This window comes from Carex rostrata, chromosome 19 (genome assembly GCF_964058835.1).
Source record: "Carex rostrata chromosome 19, lpCarRost1.2, whole genome shotgun sequence".
In the NCBI taxonomy this organism is placed as follows: Eukaryota; Viridiplantae; Streptophyta; class Magnoliopsida; order Poales; family Cyperaceae; genus Carex; species Carex rostrata.
This window is the reverse complement of record NC_135936.1, coordinates 7,960,879-7,980,066: the sequence shown is the minus strand read 5'-3', so window position 1 is coordinate 7,980,066 and position 19,188 is coordinate 7,960,879. Positions and strand designations below refer to the sequence as shown.

General features: G+C 35.8%; 2 protein-coding genes across 2 annotated transcripts; one reads left to right on the top strand and one right to left on the bottom strand.

Moving 5' to 3' along the window:
- Positions 1-6,689: 6,689 nt before the first annotated feature.
- Positions 6,690-12,583, bottom strand: LOC144571510 (sirohydrochlorin ferrochelatase, chloroplastic-like). Its single transcript, XM_078320833.1, has 7 exons — positions 12,411-12,583; positions 9,241-9,332; positions 8,877-9,106; positions 8,298-8,359; positions 8,108-8,218; positions 7,440-7,532; positions 6,690-7,050 (listed from the first exon to the last, which is right to left on the bottom strand). Exons 2-7 carry the CDS (start codon positions 9,282-9,284, stop codon positions 6,946-6,948), a joined length of 645 nt encoding a protein of 214 aa, XP_078176959.1. The 5' UTR covers positions 9,285-9,332; positions 12,411-12,583; the 3' UTR covers positions 6,690-6,945.
- An 801-nt stretch (positions 12,584-13,384) lies between these two features.
- LOC144571725 (ENTH/VHS protein) lies at positions 13,385-15,805 on the top strand. Its single transcript, XM_078321093.1, has 2 exons — positions 13,385-13,627; positions 14,001-15,805. The coding sequence occupies exons 1-2, from the start codon at positions 13,430-13,432 to the stop codon at positions 15,603-15,605; spliced, it is 1,803 nt and encodes a 600-aa protein (XP_078177219.1). The 5' UTR covers positions 13,385-13,429; the 3' UTR covers positions 15,606-15,805.
- Positions 15,806-19,188: the final 3,383 nt, after the last annotated feature.

The window sequence follows — 19,188 nt, the reverse complement described above, 5'->3', positions numbered from 1 at the left end:
TCTTACTCTATCAAGGAACCCAGTGATGCTATAGCTCGTATAAAATACGAGAGACAAATAGTATTCTTGGTAGACTATCACTTCCTCAGCTAAGCTATACATATGGGAATGCTACCGTTATGACTGCTTTTTACGGACAGTGTTAGATAACAATCACACATACATATTTCTCAGTGGGAACGATAAATACTTCATACTGTAGAACGTGACACTGAATGAAAACATTAATGACACGAACACAATTCTATTTAATGTTTCATTCGGGGTCTGTCAAATACCATGTTCCTAGAACATGTATCTATGTGATTAAAATGACATCTCGTGTCAGGTGGTTTGTAAAACTTAACCATCTTTTAATCCACATACTAACTTTATCGCGGTAATTAGTGTTCCTGCTAATTACCTTGGTCAGTGAATTTTTAAGAGTATATATCATCTATATTATGGAGTTTTACAATTTCAGTCATGAACTCGAAATGATCCATAAATTCAATAATACTCAAGGCAACAAAATGATATATAAATAAACATTCAATTCATGAACAAAACTTTATGATAATTTATCGTATTATTGACTTCTAGATTATTACAAACTAACAAGTGAGGCTCAAACGGTGTCGGGGAAGCGGCGGAAGTCTAGGTCGCGGAAAAATCGCACAGGGAGGAGGAGGAGGAGTTTCGCATAGGGATAGAAAGGGATGGGGAAGGGAACAACGCTCTCCAATTTTAAGTTTTTTCCGTCTCAATTCTCTTCACTAGCGCTTAATCGCTAGCGCAAAAATTAAAGCAAATTGAACGGTGAAAAAAAGAAATTCAGAAAGTGTCCATAAACTAAATTACCTCGACAAACTATTGCAAAACCTAAATAGCATAATTCAAATTCAACAAAAGCCTAAACCAATAACCTCATAAACCATATCCCCTACTTCCATAGTAAGTGGAACAAGGTAAATCTAGGAGAACCTAAAATATTCATTAATCTCACATGAAAGACAGGCGATACAGGTCATCAAGAGTAATGCTAGGAATTGCACAAGTCTGTGTTGTTTCAATAAAGACAATTGTGTCTAATCTAAATTTTCTGAACACAGTAATATTGAGATCGGTCCATCTGATCTGTATTTTGCACAAATTTTTCAGTCTTAGAGTTTTTGCAAATTTCAAAAGAAATCAAGGTCAAAACATAAATTGTCTAAGATGAGAGAGAGATACCTGAAGGAAGGGGGGTCGAGTCGTAGGAGGTTCGCACACAATGAGAGTGAGGATCGAACAGTGTCGGGGAAGCGGTGGGAGTCTAGGTTGTGGCAAAATCGCAAAGGGAGGAGGAGGAGGAGTTTCCAATAGGGATAGAAAAGGATGGGGAAGCGAACAACGCTGTTCAATTTTAAGTTTTTTTCGTCTCAACTCTATCCTCCTGCGCTTAATCGCTAGAGCAAAAATTAAAGCAAATCGAACGGTGGAAAAAAGAAATGCAGAAAGTGTCCTTAAACTAAATTACCTCGGAAAACTATTGAAAAACCTAAAGAGCATAATTCAAATTCAACAAAAGCTTAAGCCAATAACCTCATAAACCATATCCCCTACTTCCATAGTAAGTGGAACAAGCTGAACTGAACCTAGGAGAACCTCACATGTTCATTCATCTCACCTGAAAGACAGACGATATAGGTCATCAAGAGTAATGCTAGGAATTGCACAAGTCTGTGTTGTTTCAATCAACACAATTGTGTCTAAACTAAATTTTCCGAACACATTAATACTAAGATCGGTCCATCTGATCTGTATTTTGCACAAATTTTTCAGTCTTAGTGTTTTTGCAAATTTCAAAAGAAATCAAGGTCAAAAGAGAAATAGTATAAGATGAGAGAGAGATACCTGAAGGAAGGGGGGTCGGGTCGTAGGAGGTTCGCACATGATGAGAGTGAGGCTCGAACGGTGTCAGGGAAGCGGCGGAAGTCTAGGTAGCGGCGTCATCGCACAGGGAGGAGGAGGAGTTTCGCATGGAGATAGAAAGGGTTGGGGAAGGGAACAACGCTCTCCAATTTTATGTTTTTCCATCTCAATTCTCTTCTCCAGTGCCTAATCGCTAGCGCGAAAATTAAAGCAAATCGAACGATGGAAAAAAGAAATACAGAAAGTGTCCTTAAACTAATTTACCTCGGCAAACTATTGCAAAACCTAAAGATCATAATTCAAATTCAACAAAAGGTTAAACAATTAACCTCATAAACCATATCCCCTACTTCCATAGTAAGTGGAACAAGGTGAATCTAGGAGAACCTAAAATATTCATTAATCTCACATGAAAGACAGGCGATAAAGGACATCAAGAGTAATGCTAGGAATTGCACAAGTCTGTGTTGTTTCATTCAAGACTATTATATCTAAACTAAATTTTCCGAACACAGTAATACTAAGATCGGTCCATTTGATCTGTATTTTGCATAAATTTTTCAGTCTTTTAGTTTTTGCAAATTTCAAAAGAAATCATGATCAAAACAGAAATAGTCTAAGATGAGAGAGAGATACCTGAAGGAAGGGGGGGTCTGGTCGTAGGTGGTTCGCACACGATGAGAGTGAGGCTCGAACGGTATCAGGGAAGCGGCAGAAGTCTAGGTCGCGGCGAAATCGCACACAGAGGAGGAGGAGTTTCGCATAGGGATAGAAAGGGCTAGGGAAGGGAACAACGCTCTTCAATTTTAAGTTTTTTCTGTCTCAACTCTCTTCTCCAGCGCCTTATCGTTAGCGCGGAAATTAAAGCAAATCGAACGGTGCAAAAAGGAAATGCAGAAAGTGTTCTTAAACTAAATTACCTCGGCAAATTATTGCAAAACCTAAAGAGCATAATTCAAATTCAACAAAAGCCTAAACCAATAACCTCATAAACCATATCCCTACTTCCATAATAAGTGGGACAAGCTGAACTGAACCTAGGAGAACCTCAATTATTCATTAATTTCACATGAAAGACAGATGATACAGGGTATCAGGAGTAATGCTAGTAATTGCACGAGTCTGTGTTGTTTCAATCAAAACAATTGTGTATAAACTAAATTTTTTGAACACAGTAATACTAAGATTGGTCCATCTGATCTGTATTTTGCATAAATTTTTCAGTCTTATAGTTTTTGCAAATTTCTAAAGAAATCATGATCAAAACAGAAATAGTCTAAGATGAGAGAGAGATACCTGAAGGAAGGGGGGTCGGGTCGTATGAGGTTCGCACACGATGAGAGTGAGGCTCGAACAGTGTCGGGGAAGCGGCGAAAGTCTAGGTCGCGGTGAAGTCGCACAGGGAGGAGGAGGAGGAGTTTCGCATAGGGATAGAAAGGGCTGGGGAAGGGAACAACGCTCTTCAATTTTAAGTTTTTTCCGTCTCAACTCTCTTCTCGAGCGCGTAATCGCTAGCGCCAAAATTAAAGCAAATCGAACGGTGGAAAAAGGAAATGCAGAAAGTGTCCTTAAACTAAATTACCTCGGCAAACTATTGCAAAACCTCAAGAGCATAATTCAAATTCAACAAAAGGCTAAACCAATAACCTCATAAACCATATCCCTACTTCCATAGTAAGTGGAACAAGCTGAACCTAGGAGAATCTCAAATATTCATTAATCTCACATGAAAGACGGATGATACAGGGTATCAGGAGTAATGCTAGTAATTGCACAAGTCTGTATTGTTTCAATCAAGACAATTGTGTCTAAACTAAATGTTTTGAACACAGTAATACTAAGATCGGTCCATCTAATCTGTATTTTGCACAAATTTTTCAGTCTTATAGTTTTTGCAAATTTCTAAAGAAATCATGATCAAAACAGAAATAGTCTAAGATGAGAGAGAGATACCTGAAGGAAGGGGGGTCGGGTCGTATGAGGTTCGCACACGATGAGAGTGAGGCTCGAACAGTGTCGGGGAAGCGGCGAAAGTCTAGGTCGCGGTGAAGTCGCACAGGGAGGAGGAGGAGTTTCGCATAGGGATAGAAAGGGCTGGGGAAGGGAACAACGCTCTTCAATTTTAAGTTTTTTTCATCTCAACTCTCTTCTCCAGCGCCTAATCGCTAGCGCGAAAATTAAAGCAAGTCGAACGGTGAAAAAAGGAAATGCAGAAAGTGTCCTTAAACAAAATTACTTCGGCAAACTATTGCAAAACCTAAAGAGCATAATTCAAATTCAACAAAAACCTAAACCAATAACCTCATAAACCATATCCCCTACTTCCATAGTAAGTGAAACAAGCTGAACTTAGGAGAATCTCAAATATTCATTAATCTCACATGAAAGACATATGATACAGGTCATCAAGAGTAATGCTAGGAATTGCACAAGTCTGTGTTGTTTTTCAATCAAGACAATTGTGTCTAAACTAAATTTTCCGAACACAGTAATACTAAGATCGGTCTATCTGATCTATATTTTGCACAAATTTTTCAGTCTTAGAGTTTTTGCAAATTCCTAAAGAAATCATGATCAAAATAGAAATAGTCTAAGATGAGAGAGAGATACCTGAAGGAAGGGGGGTCGGGTTGTAGGAGGTTCGCACACGATGAGAGTGAGGCTCGAACGTTGTCGGGGAAGCGGTGGAAGTCTAGGTCGCGGTGAAATCTCACAGGGAGGAGGAAGAGGAGTTTCGCATAGGGATAGAAAGGGCTGGGGAAGGGAACAACGCTCTTCAATTTTAAGTTTTTTCTGTCTCAACTCTCTTCTCCAGCTTCTAATCGCTAGCGCGAAAATTAAAGAAAATCGAACTGTGGAAAAAGAAAATGCTGAAAGTGTCCTGAAACAAAATGAGTGAATATCTTTTGGCCTGATTTTTTTATTTATAGGAAGATAAATTAATTAATATCGAAATAGGAATAGGATTTTGTGAAATTTCGAAATATAGTTTATCACGTGCGCTAGATGTTATAAACCGTAATTCTCCGCACTTGCACTTAGTAATTAACTAAAAAAACAAAAAGTTACTGGACGTGATTGTTAACCGCGTCCAACAAATGCATTGTTTCTCAATTCAAATTCTTCAATTTGAATTTTGCATATATGGTGGCTGGACGTGATACTCTATCACGTCCAATATTTTTTTTTTTAGTTTTTATTAACAAGTGCGGTGTTTATGGTTTATATTAGCTGGACATGATAGTAGTTTATCATGTCCAGCGGACGTAATAAACCATCACGTTTTTCCTATATTTCAAGTTTTCACAATATCCGACCTCTATTTTGATATTTATTTATTTATTTTTCTATTAATAAAAAAATGGGTCTGGCACTCTATTAGTGATCCGATTTTTTTTATTAATATCCATAATTAAATAAAAATTACAAAATATTCATGGTTTTTGGATATTTATAAAAATGTCCAAACTGCTAGAAATTCTAGCGGTCCATTTCTTTTCGGGACTGTCAAAAATTTTAGCAATTTTGGATTTTTTTTTTTTTCTTTTGAAAAATTGAGGAATATTTGAAGAGTTAATTGAGTAGTAATTGTATCCAAATAGTGTTATATATTTATGTGTTATATTGTTTTTTGTTATATGACTGTATTGTTGTGTTATATACTTATATTGTTGTTTTATTTAATATATTGGCGGTTATGTTTGACGATGTTTTTTAGTACATGTTTATTTGTTTTAGTTTAATGTTTGATGAATTATTTTTACATGTTTATTTGTGATCTTGTAATGTTTGACAATGTCTTATATTGGTTTTATTAAACAATTTGAGCTATGTTTTGTTTTGCTAAAGAGACATTCAAATAAACTAAAACATAATATATACTACAGTTTAAATATAAAATATCAAACAAAAAAATACTACAAAAAGATGGAGTGTTGATCAAATGAGGTTCAAGGGGCTGTTGAAGCTGCCAATCCTAGTCAGGCAAAAGCAAAGGTATTTTTTGGAAGATGTGAATTGCTGACAAATCATGCAAATGAAGTGCGTTTTGTATTATCTGATTCAAAAGAAACTTTGCATTCAATTAATGCATGTTGTCCCGACATAAAGGATTGGAGATCATACAATGGAAGGTGGGATTGTACCGAATTTTCTAATAACTTTACATCACTAGATAATTGTCAAAGTACGAAAGGTGAAATATCTCTTGGAACGAAGAGAGGAGAAAAAGAAAAGAGGAGGCAAGGATAAAATTGATAATTTATAAATTTAAAATGAGTTTTAATTAGAAAAATCAATAAATTGGATAAATTTTTGAATTTTTGAACTTTAGAAGGGTAAATATAATATTATGATTTTTAGAGGAGGAAATTCGTAATTTTAAGATTTTTGAGGGGGATACATGAAATTCCCCCTTTCTTTATTTATAATGATCTTTATTTGGAAATATTTGATTAAACAGTAATCTGTATTATGTTTATCAAAGGTACATATGTGAATCAAGTTCTAGTTTTTATTTATTTATTTATTTATTTATATATATATATATTTCAGAAGAAATAAAGGTCTCTGTGTCATTTTTTTTGGTAATTGAAAAATTCGGATTTAGAAAACTGATACATTACTTAGAGATTTAGTTTAAAAAAAGTGAGAGCAATGTTGCAGTTTCTTTACGTCCTCACTAGACCCAAGGCAGGGAGCTAATAATTACTGCATTGCTGCCATTTCTTTGGAAATGATTGATTCAATCACGCCAGTTCACCAAAAATTCGGAATTACAAAAAGAATCTGAAAAAAGTTATTCAAATAGAAGATCATTATGAAGAAATTTTCAATTTTCTCTCTTGTAATTCTGAAGAAAAGAAAGCCACCATCAAGCCATAAACCTATGGAAACGTCACTGCTACAACAATTATTGCCTGAATTAAATCTATATACCATATGAATCTCGAGTAACATTCAAAGCAAACATCTTGAGCTTAAAGCTTAGACTTACCTCACTGGAATTGCCTTCATTTAGTATTTTTTTTTTAAACATTTCTTACAGCTCTTTTATTGGTATAGATGGCATCTCCCTGTGCCAGCACAGACATCACATTCATCAGCAACACCAGCAACATGGCTCACACAATGCTTTATGCGATCGCTCATCACATCCTACATTCACAAAATGCAAAATAAAAATTTTAAGTGGCAGCCTAACAACTTTGGGTCCTTTGGTTCACAATAGTAAGAAGTTAAAACATCTTAAAATCAATTCCTAAAAACGGAGTTGCTTTTGTCATATTTGTTTTCATGTGGTGGAAATCAGGTGTAATTGTCGTCATTTGTGGTTCAAAGAAATAGAAAAAAACTGAATTTAACATTCACATTTTACACCTAACAAAACCAAAAAAAGATGTAATGCGGCATAAAATCACTTACATATTACAAAACAAATTAAACTAAAAAATGAAAAAAAAAAAAAAAAACAGCTCCAAAACCAGTTAGAAAATGCAACCAGTCGCAAATCACTTAATGAAAACAGGTTAGATTCAAAACCATACCACCATAAGTTCATGTAAGCCAAGAGGAGCAGTTATAACATAAAATACTCCTTTATGCTCCTTGGATGCTTCGGCCACTAAAGAGGGAATATCCTATAAATAACCACTGTGAACTGCATTAATAGCAAGAAAATACTAAAACAAATTTCTGCAATAAACAACTTCAAAGTAAAAACAAAGAAGAAAATTGTCAGAATTAATTGGGTTTTCAGAATGAAAATTTGAAAATGATCAGATTAATAGGCTCACTGCCTGGCTTGTATAAGACAATGTTTTTTCTTTTTGACCCACAGGAAGGTCAGGTCACTGTGGTCCTGTCCCAGCAGGTCAAGCTTGAATTGATTACTTACCAGGATCTATGCAAAGTTGCAAACATTCTATGTTTTGAGGGATTTCAATTTCCAAATCCAGAATTTTACATAGCCCATGTGTGACCAACTAGACCAGGTTTAAGCCAACTTTATCCGTTAACCCTGCTCAGTGCTTATTGATCCTTCAACAGGTCAGCTACAGAACAAACCATTTTTTTTTTGTAACTAAAATTATACTGACCCAACCCAATCAGACATGAACCAACTTGGGCCAAACCCATTTGCCACCTCTTTACCTGGAAGTTGGCCTAAAACCTTGCAAGCGAAAAACCACTGCAATTACTGTACATTCCATACCTTATGCCAGTGCCGTCCTGGGAAGAGGAAAAATGGACTCACAATAACTCTGGTCGCACCATGTTGCACGCATTTTGCAAAAGCATCCTTAATTGTTGGCTCAGCCAATTCCTAATTTCAACAGAAATCAAGCATGAAAATTGTTAAGTCAAAAATTAAAAGTAGAGTATTTGTTGTGTTGAGAACTTACCATGTGAGCAGGCTCCACTATCTGGTAACTCGTTCTTGCCTTGAACATCTTAACAAACTCATCTGACATAAATAAAAGAAAACTAAGACCACTAAATTCAGTGTTGTAAAAAACTGCCGTTTGGGCCGATTAATCGGCCAATTAGTCATTAGCGGCGACCAAACCGTCACAGATTTTCCCGACTAATCAGCCGATTATTTCCGATTAATCGCTTGGCGGTAGCCTGTCCGTCTGACGAGCGCATACCGTTATTTTACAACACTGCCAGTAATATCACTCTAGCTAAGCCTTGATGGTCAAAATATAATACCAGTCGGACTACATTATAACACTTATTAACTTCAATTTTGTTTTCTTTGCTTGATTGGCACTGAATTTTGTACAGTTCAAATGAATTATAATAAACTGTTGTTTTCTTGGAGCAAAATTGGATGCCATTAGGTCCACAATTGTAGCTGAACTACAACATTTTTTCTGAACTTTTTTTTTTCCTTTTACTTCTGCCAAACCACAAACCAGAATGAAGAAGTTTGAAACTTAATTAGAAAATTAAAAATATGAATAAATAAATAAACTTACTGAGCATAAGATTAGACTCTTCACGACGGGAACCATGATCAACAATCATCACGGCATCTTTATCCCCCTCAATTTGTTGCTGTAACATTTCACTAGAATATTCTATCCCGTGGTTTGAAGAAGAAGAAGAAGCACAGTTCATTGATAAAACAAGACGTTCCTCTCCAGCAAATCTTCCCAACTTCACAAATTTGGGGGAAATCAAATAAAGACGACCCTTCGAATAATCCCTAGTTAATTTCAAAAGAAAAAAGGAAACCAAAAGGCTAAAGATAAATAAAATAGCACTACAAATATTCTTCCAATTATTCCCCAACATTGTCAGCATTCAAAAATTTTTGCGGCATAGCCTAATTGTTAATACCTTGATGTGAAGATAGTAGAGGAAGAAGCCGAGCAGCAGTGCATGTTACTTCTTACCTCTTGGTAGTGGCGAAAGGGGGGATTTCTAACAATCTGATCGGAACACAACACCTGTTAATGTTCAACTGATTTCAATTTAATAGAATTCAGTAGAAATAGCGGAGCTATAGCGAAAGCTATTATAAATAGCGTTTTTTTATTTCAAAAATTATATTTTATATTTCTACTAATAGTAAAAATGTCTCATCAAGAAAAAAAATACCAAATTAATTAAGAAGTTCTAATATTCATATTAAACCAATACAAAGTTCAAATTGTCATTCAAAATGTCCCTAATTCAAAAACTATCGATATATTTTATATTCAAAATTTTTTTATACCACTACCATATAACGGTATAGCCTGCACATGTTCCATTGTATTGAAATAGCTTGATAGAGTAAAAAAAAAACTAATCTAGACATTAAGGCTCATTAAAATTGCAAAATCATGTTTTTAGAAAATTTTTTTTTGCAAAATCATAACCCATGTAGCATAGCGGACCGCTATTGCCGCTACGCGCTATAGCGGATCGCTATTACCGCTATAGCGGTCGTAGCTTGATTAGCACAGTTTTAGCCCGTAGCTTAGCTTTCTGGGTCCAAAACCGCTATAGCTAGCTATTTAGAAGCTTGATAAGAATACAAGCCCAATTCACTTATGGCTCAAATTATAATACTTCACATGCATGGCCGGCCATAGCCTCAAACAATTTACATCTTACAAATTGGCCCCTTATATTTATACAACTCACATAAGGCCTTATATTTTACAATTCAGACCCCTAATAAATTTATTTTGCTATAAGGTCCCTGCCAGTTCAATATTCTGGTAAAACATACGAAACTATACAGTCACAGTACCCATTTTGGATAATCAGCACAACATCCCCAATTCATCAATGCACATGACAAGGCATCACAAGGCAGTAGCAAGGCACAAGCCAAGCAACACAACACACAGCACACACATCAGACAGACATCGTACCAGAGGCAAAGAGAAACAACAGGTCAAGGCAATAGAACCAGAACAGAGCAAGCACAGGTCAGAAAGCACGGCAACACAGCCAAGTGCATCGGCTTGGCGGGAAAAATCAACAACCCGAGCAAGCCGTAAAATTCACCTTTCAAAGCACCATCACAGAAAATAGACAAGGTGCTAAAGCTTACCCGATTAGAGCAAGCACAAAGGGAGGATAGCAAAGCGGCCGTCAGGAAATCGAACACAAGACATCACAAGGCCAGCACCAGAACGGCACCAAGCAAGCACCAGGACAGTAAGCACACCTCAACCCTAATTTCTAGAGTTTCATGGGAGGGGAGGGGAGGCGGGAAAAGAGAAAGAGGACAGGGTGCTGGTGGGGCTCACGGTCAGAGAGAGAGGAGAGAGTGGGGTGGCGGGCGGTGGGCTGGCCGTTGCAGCGGCGGAAGGGGAGGGGGCGGAGCCCCTGGTTTTGGCGTAGAAGAGAGGAGAGGGGCCGCTGGGTTGGGGATGGGTCACGGACAGACAGAGGAGGAGAGGAGAGAAATAGAGAGGGTGTTATTAATTGATGCTTCAAGATTCGTGCTACAAGGTTTGAATGGTTGAGACTTTCCAAAAGAAACAAAGTTTAATTAATTGATACATATAGGGTGCGAATTCACCCCTGACGGGAAGCAAAGTTTCAAGATTTTTAATTTATATATTATTGAAATTTATTGTTCAAATATTTTTAATAATATTTTTAATACATAATAGGCTTTCATTATTTTAAGATGTGTTATGTTACAATTATTAGAATTAAGTCTCGTAAAAATTATTATATATTCGTTATAATATTTCAGATGTTAAATTCTAAATTTCATATTCGAATAATTTCGATATCTATTTATATAATTATATATATATATTCGATTAATCTCTATAATTCCTACATGAACGAGTTTTATAAATTTTCTAATTCATTTATATCTCGAAATTTTAGGTTCCTTTTTAATCTATCAGTTAAAACCTAAACGATCTTTAATTTAATTAAAATTTTATTTAAGCGAAATGACCAGTTTAGCAAATTAATCTGTTTTAAAATTTCGGAATATAACAAGAAGAAAAAGAAAATAATAAAGTTTGTTTTTACCAGCAAACAAAAATATGAAATTGATTTTTATCAGAAACTCCTTTTTTTCTTACTAGGTCATTCTTGACCAGTTTGTTGCACATTATATGTACATGTATTTGGGACAATAAAAAATAATACAAGTGCACACAAGGTGTATGAAGAATTAAAAAATCTCCATGTACATGTAAATGTTTTTATTGTGAAACTGTGACAGTACCAAAGTATTTAGTGATGTGCATAATCTGCACATGGGCTCATAATAAAAAGAAGAGTGAGAAGATTAATTATACAACCATACTATTTTCAACAGTAAAGTAAATCAAATTTTGACAGTTCTGCACTTTTACATGGGACTTACCCGTATGTATTAACAAGGCATTACCAGACCTGTACCAGTATGGATTTGATTTGACTTTTTTATTTTTTTATTGGCTTGCTTCGCTAATTGCAGAACTAAAATCTAACTAAGACATAGTAAGCACTAATTCTATGTATTTGCATTGTATAGGCAGTATGGATAATACAAGATCGAATGTACCTGTATGTAATAGCATGGGAAACCTTAAAAATGACAAAGAATAGTCCTATAACCTTTAAAATCATTTATCATTTTCCTAAAATCACAAAAAATCATAAGTAAATGACACTAATTGATAACTTTTTCCAAAATAGACAGACATTAAATTTTATTAAGACTAGAAAAGTGAAGATACTTCAACAAATAGACTATGTATAGTAGTACCAAAACGAATAATTTTATGATTGAAAGCAAAATTATTAATTATCAACCTATATGCTATCTAATTCATAATGAAAACAACAATAAATTTTGCTTGCCATTGAGTGATTCCTTCATAACAAATTAATTTCATAAATACGGAAGCAAAGTCAGTTTTGAAAAAAAAGGGCATCGCTAAAAGGGATGTCTAAAATTGTTAGCATTCGTCCTCATCTAATGCACCAGAAAACCAATCGAATCTAATTGATCAATTGGAAATATTGAGGGATAAGAAGCCTTAGAAGTGGTATTTCCTACCTGGTTAACAAAACAGCACCAGCTGCTTGGAAGGTTCTCGTGCAATCCTGAAATTTGAATCGCACTGGTGACCCCTCCCTCTTCTTCCTCCTCCTTGGCTTTGATTGAAAACTGGTAGAAGAGCGAAAGATTGCATGACAAAAAATGAATGAACACGGAAGAGTAAGCCCCGTTCTGTTAGACCCGTATGTATAAGCGGGCCAAGTAAATGACCCATTGGGATCCGACACTGTCTCTGCCCCCCACCGAAGCAGGCGGGCCAGTTGTCAGAAGATACCGCGTTTCCGCGGCCGCATCTCTGCGATTAAGAATCCCGGGGACTTTCCAAAGCCTAAAGCCTATTCACAACTTTCTGTGTTCTATGACTCAACAGCTTCTCTGCTGTAATTAAATAGCTCTGAATTTTTCTCCGTAGTATTGTGGGACTAATGGTCTCGCGAGGAAACCGGTGTTTTACTGTTTTGTTATGATCGGAACCACATCTTTCTCTCTCAAACGCGAAACAGAATTCGCGATTTTACAAATTCACTGATCGGAGGAAAACGGCAAAGCAGAGAACAAACGATCTGGCACGACTTTTTTCTCTTCAAATAAAAAACTGGGCCCGGATTTAGATTTCCTTGAACTTAGATATGGATCCGCACGTAAAAGTTGTAAATCCTCAAATCTTAATGGATATTTAGATTTCAGCCCGCATCATATGCATTGAGCCGGACCGGAAAGGCGGACATATGAACCGAACCGGGCCAACACCGCCTTCATTCTCTCGGAATTCGCATCCTCTGAGATATCTCATATTTTGTGTGACTTTTTGGTAAATCTGAATCGTTCAACTACGTTCTACACAAATCTTAAAGCTCAAAATAATACTGGGCCCTACGCTATCCCCGAATAGACACTGGACACGTCGGTCACGCCAAATATGAGATATCTCAGAGGATAGGCACTCTGTTCCTCGTGGGTCACTTCCGTTAAAATTGAGTGAGAGAGAATAGAAAGGTATTCGGAGAGATTTTCTAATGGCCAGCGAGGAAGGATTGGAGAACGAAACGGGCATGGTGGTTTGGCGCTTGATTGAGCGCGCTTCCGATTCGACCGAGCCCGACGTCGACCCGCGCCTCCTCAAGGCTATCAAATCGGCCGTCCGTTCGTCCGACGTGGAGACTCGTGCTGCCGTCCGATCGCTCATGGAACTCATGAAGAAACCACACTCTCAGGTCTATTACCTTATCTATTTTATTCTTCAAGCAATACCCTGATAGCAGGGTAATTATGGTTTGCTGAATACAAGTTGTTCTTTGATAGCTGGGAACTTGAAAAATTAGTGGAATGTTCAATTTAATATTTCCTAGAGTTAATTAAAATTAGATATTTTTACTTGAGGAACGAGGAGTTGTGAAATCAGATAGGAATTAGGGTTTGATAAGAGATTCCTGATTACCAGTACCAGTATCTAGTTGGATTTCTATTTACAATTATTTATTTATTTTGAGAAAAGCCCATAGGTCTATTTACCATTATTGGTCCCTTACTATGGTATGATGGTGGGAATCCAAAGAGGCTTAAATATTTTTATCACTAAATTCACAGGTTCGTTACCTCTCGCTTCTCATAATTGATGAATTATTCATTCGATCCAAGCTCTTCAGGTCCATCTTTGTAGAAACCTTGGAGCAGTTCTTAGCTCTTAGCATTGGCTTTAGAAAAAATATGCCACTTCCACCTCCTTCCGCTATTGCCTCAAATCTCCGCAAGAAATCAATTGAATTCCTGGAAAAATGGAATTCAAATTTTGGGATTCACTATCCTCAGTTGAGATTAGGGTTTAACTACTTGAAAAATGTTCTGAAATTTCAATTTCCCAATAATTTGGAAAATGCGGCGAGGTTGCAAAGGGAGAGGAGAGAAAGAGAGTTGAAGACCCAGGAGATTTTGCTCGGTAAATATGAGAATTTAAAGGAGAATTTTTCTTCAATTAAAGGAGAAATCCGCTCCATGCTTGATGAGATAAAGGAGTGCTTAGATATTATTAGTGTGAAGCAAGAGGAATTGAACCCTGCAATTGATTTCACTCTCGGTGATGATGAAATGGAGGCATTTAGTTCACTAGAAATGAGGCAAATCCGTATGGATTCTATGAAAGAGGCGAAGACGGTGCATGAAACGCAAGATAACGAAGCAGTATTTGATACTTTAAGAGAATTACACAAGTTGCTTGTTTCAAAGCATTTGGTCTCTGTGCAAGAATGGATATCAGTTCTAATTAGGGTTGACTTGGCTGATAATAGGTTTAGAGATACAGCACTGAGGGAGTTGATTGATTTACGAAACAATATTCAATCAGTGAAGGATAAGTTGGTTGAAATGGGTTGTTTATTTGACAAGGTAAATAAAGTAGAATTGGAAGAAGCAGAAGATATTTGGGAGGAGGGTAAAATTGAGAACCTTCCTCAGGAGTTGGTTCAAAGGAAGGGGAAAAATGTAGCTTCCTCTTCATCGTCTTCTATTGAAAGTTTAAATTCACGTAGTAAATCGAAAAACATTAAGTTGGATCCAGAGAGGTCAAAATTATTATCCGAGGCACCAGTGATAAATTGGGGTCTTTCATTAGACAATTGGGGTTCAAGTAGCGATGCTATAGCAAACCAAAGGGGTTTGGAAATTGAAGGGCATTGGGGTAGAGTTGACAATGATAGAATAATTCCACAGGAGAAAATTGCAGAGCTTAGTGTACACCGGATGGTTTATAAAGAAGAGCCTGTAGAGATAAGTCCTTGCTTGGCACCTTTGAAAAATGGTGCCCTTTGTCTGAGAAGGGACCTAAAATTTTGCCCTTTTCATGGTCCGATTGTTCCTCGGGATTCTGAGGGAAATCCAATGGAAAATTGTGATGAGGCAACAACGAAGAAAACTGAAGAGTGTGTAGATAGAGAAACTATGGAGGGGTTGGTAAAGCAAGCAGTGAATAATGTGAGGAATAGAGAGAGAGATGAGAGAGAAATAAAGAGAGCTAAGATTGCGAGAGTAAGAGAGCACAATCAAGAAGTCTTGAGAGAATCAGCTATGGCTTCAACTTCTTACTCAGAGGATTTGGTGCAAAGTAGAGGTGAATTTAAGATTAAGAAACCAACATTGGCATCTATGTTGAAAAAGAAAGTAACTGCTAAAGATAGAATAGCAAAGAAGTTGCTGTAAAGATTTTTCTTTTTTTCTTTTTTCCCTGTCAATGTAAATCTTTTAGAGATTTTGGTGATTATTTTTCTCTTTCTTATGATCGACATGCTATTGAAAATGTAAACGGTTCTGAACTTCAAACCTCTTTGTTCCAGTTAGCTGCTAGCTTGGATTCTAGTTTGATTTATTTATTAATCTACTGGGTTTTGGTTTGAATTAGAGACCCTCCACTTGACTAATTGTTTCCATTTAACTAAACTGTGTTTCATCCTATTGAATTTGACCAAGTCTTTGGGAGTAGACATATCATAAGATTAGACATTATGAAAAAAAAAAAATTAGTGCTGGTTATCCTGGTTCAGGTTGCTTTGGTTATGGGCTAGTCGAGTTTGGGTCTGTCACATTTTGGTATCTAAGTAAGATGCTAGTATTTTAGTATTTATAAATTATAAGGACGTAATCAATGTAATCAAGGAAGGAAAGGAATAGATGTTGGACCCAGTAAAATTCAAATGCTAGTGTTCTGTTAAACAAATATTCCAAGTCCTCTCTTTAGGTGATCAAATGCACAAGTTACCAGGGGAAGTGAGGAAGTATCCAATTAAGATAATTTTCTTCTTATATGGTCCTTGCATTACGTGTCCCTGTTTTTTTGTTTGAATTCAAGTGGATCTAGGCCTGACCTCCTGAAGAAAATTTTGTCTTGATCCAATTATACACAGGCAAACTGGGTCTTTATTGAATATAAAAAGTTTGCTTTATCTTCGTTATATTTGCATTGTCACATGACAAAGCTACTTAAATCACTGAAAAACCCATAAAACCCGGAGCACCAAGCAAACGACAGTACGGAATTGGGATTGTTATTTTTATCTTGCCCCTACAATCCTACATATAGGAAGGGAGGATTCCATTTAGGGCCTACTTAGTTTCAAGTTATTTTTGTTTTAGGGTCTACTTAGTTTTGCCAAACTGTACATGCACCGAATTTATGCTTCTTAAATCTATAATAATTGCAAGAAGAAAGCAACATAACATTATTACATGTGCTAAAATAGATTGTCACAGTCAGATCAGATGCAACGCTTTCAAACAGACAATTGGACTTGGTGTAATGACACTTACATGCAACCTCACTTGAAACCAGCAGACATGCTTTATGTATATATAATCACGCCTGACTAATCTTGAAAAGAATATATTACCTGTTGTTCATCAATATAATTATATATACTGACAAGTGATTTGGAAGTTTATTTTCAGAAAGTGGAAAAGGGGAAGATTAATTAATGTCAATGCAGCTGGATTACTTAGAAAGCAAAGCATCTTTAGAAAGCGCAACGTAAGGCTTCAAATCAAACTTGTCCCACAGGCCACAGCTGGGATAAAGAACAAAGTAAAGAAGGCTGATTAATAATTACAGTCAGTTAGAAAATAGAAAAAGATGAGTTGGATGTTATTAAGGATGATTTAGTTAAAAATTTTAATGCTTTCTTCAAACATGAGTTGGATGTCTCTAAATTTAATTTAGCTACCATTTGTTTAATTCCTAAGAAATGTGATGCCATTACAGTTAAGAACTTTCGACCCATTAGTTTAATAAATTGTAGTTATAAGATTATTACCAAATTATTAGCTAATCGAATTGCATTGGTTATGGATACTATTATTGATCCTTCTCAGACTGCTTATATTAAGGGTAGGTTTATTCTTGATAATGTTGTCGTTGCACATGAAGTATTGCATCATGTAAAGATTAAAAAACAGAAGGGGGTTTTGTTCAAACTAGATTTTGAGAAGGCTTTCGATCATGTTAATTGGGATTTTCTATTTGAAGTGATGCATGCTAGGGGTTTTGGTCATAGATTTATTACATGGATTAGATTAACTTTAGAAGGCAGTAGAACATGTGTTAATTTAAATGGTACATTAGGCCCTTATTTTTCTTGTAAGAGGGGGGTTAGACAGGGTGACCCACTATCACCTTTCCTTTTTATTCTAGTTACTGATGTTTTAAATAAGATTCTACAAAGGGCAAAGGTAGGAGGATATATCGAGGGCTTAGGAAACTTTCCGAATTTTGGAAATATTTTGAATTTACATTTTGCGGATGATACTTTGTTGTTCCTTAAAGCTGACAAGGCCATCTTGAATTATATTAAATGGCTTTTATTAGCTTTTGAGAATGTTTAAGGTCTTAAGATCAATTTTGAGAAAAGTGAGATGTATCCTCTCAATTTATCTATATCGGAATGTGATGATTTATCTTCTGTGTTAGGATGTAAAGTAGTTAATCTTCCGCTTACTTATTTAGGTGTTCCAATGAATAATAAGTCTCTTACGGATATAGATTGACAACTTTTAATTGATAAAATTGAAAAAAGACTTCAAAGTTGGAAGGACTCTTTATTATCTTTAGGAGGTCGAGTTACTCTTTTAAATTCAGTTTTGTCAGCGATTCCTTTATATTGGATGTCTATCTATAGATTACCCGCAAAAATTAGGCATAAAATAGATAAGATTAGAAGGAAATTTTTATGGCATGGGGGTAATTCTACTAGGAAAAAATATTCTTTGGTTGCATGGAATGCAGTATGTAAGAGTAAAGACCAAGGTGGACTTGGTATCTTAGATCTGAAAATTATGAATAAGGCTCTTCTAGCCAAGTGGTGGATAAGATTCCATGACAATTTCATTACTGGTATATGGAAAGATATTCTTCACTGTAAATATGGTTTTAGAACTACCCCTTTTGTATGTTCTCCTTTTTGGAGATCTATTCTCAAAGATCATGCGGTAATTAATTTAGGCCTTAATAAAGAAATAGGTAATGATAGAACAACTATGTTTTGGTTAGACAGATGGTTTACTGAACATGCTTTGCAACATTTATATCCTAATTTGTTTTCAATTGTTTATAATAGGTTTATTTCTGTGGCAGATGCTTTTGCTAACTCCTTCTTACAATTGTCTTTCAAGAGACAACTTACGGGTATTTACTTAGTAGAATGGAAAGCTTTGCAATTTCTTTTTCAACATTTTACTTTATCTGATCAGCTAGAGGATAAGCTTATATGGCGTTGGTCTAAGGACGATAATTTTACTGTTCATTCTTTTTATAAGTGGTTGGAATATGGGGGAATACCAAATAAAGAGTATTCAACCATTTGGAAATCTCATATACCTTTGAAAATAAAACTTTTTTTATGGTTGGTTCGAAGGGACAAAATACTTACCAAACTCAATTTAGCCGCTAAAGGGTGGCAAGGGGATACTACGTGTGTTTTTTGTGATCAACAAGAGAGCACTGATCATTTGTTCACTCAATGCTCTTTTATTAGATTAATTTGGATTTGGATTGCAAATCATAATAATTTTGTTTATAATTGTCATACTTTAGATGAATTATGGCTGATTGATGCTTCTATCCCTTTAAAAGATAGACTATTAGTTGAATTATTGAGAGGGGCTGTTTTATGGATCATTTGGTTGGAACGAAATAGATTATGCTTTAATGATAGTTCTCCATGTTCTATTAGGGTTATTGGTACTAAGATTATTTCTCTTACTCAATTTTGGTGTAAATCTAGAGGGGACAATTCTT

Coding starts and splice junctions, on each gene's coding strand:
- LOC144571725 (XM_078321093.1), top strand. CDS start 13,430: ATGGCCAGCGAGGAAGGATTGGAGAACGAAACGGGCATGGTGGTTTGG. Junction 13,628..14,000: donor TGAAGAAACCACACTCTCAG/GTCTATTACCTT, acceptor CTAAATTCACAG/GTTCGTTACCTCTCGCTTCT.
- LOC144571510 (XM_078320833.1), bottom strand. CDS start 9,284: ATGCACTGCTGCTCGGCTTCTTCCTCTACTATCTTCACATCAAG. Junction 8,219..8,297: donor TAGTGGAGCCTGCTCACATG/GTAAGTTCTCAA, acceptor TGTTGAAATTAG/GAATTGGCTGAGCCAACAAT. Junction 7,051..7,439: donor GCTTACATGAACTTATGGTG/GTATGGTTTTGA, acceptor TTGTGAATGTAG/GATGTGATGAGCGATCGCAT.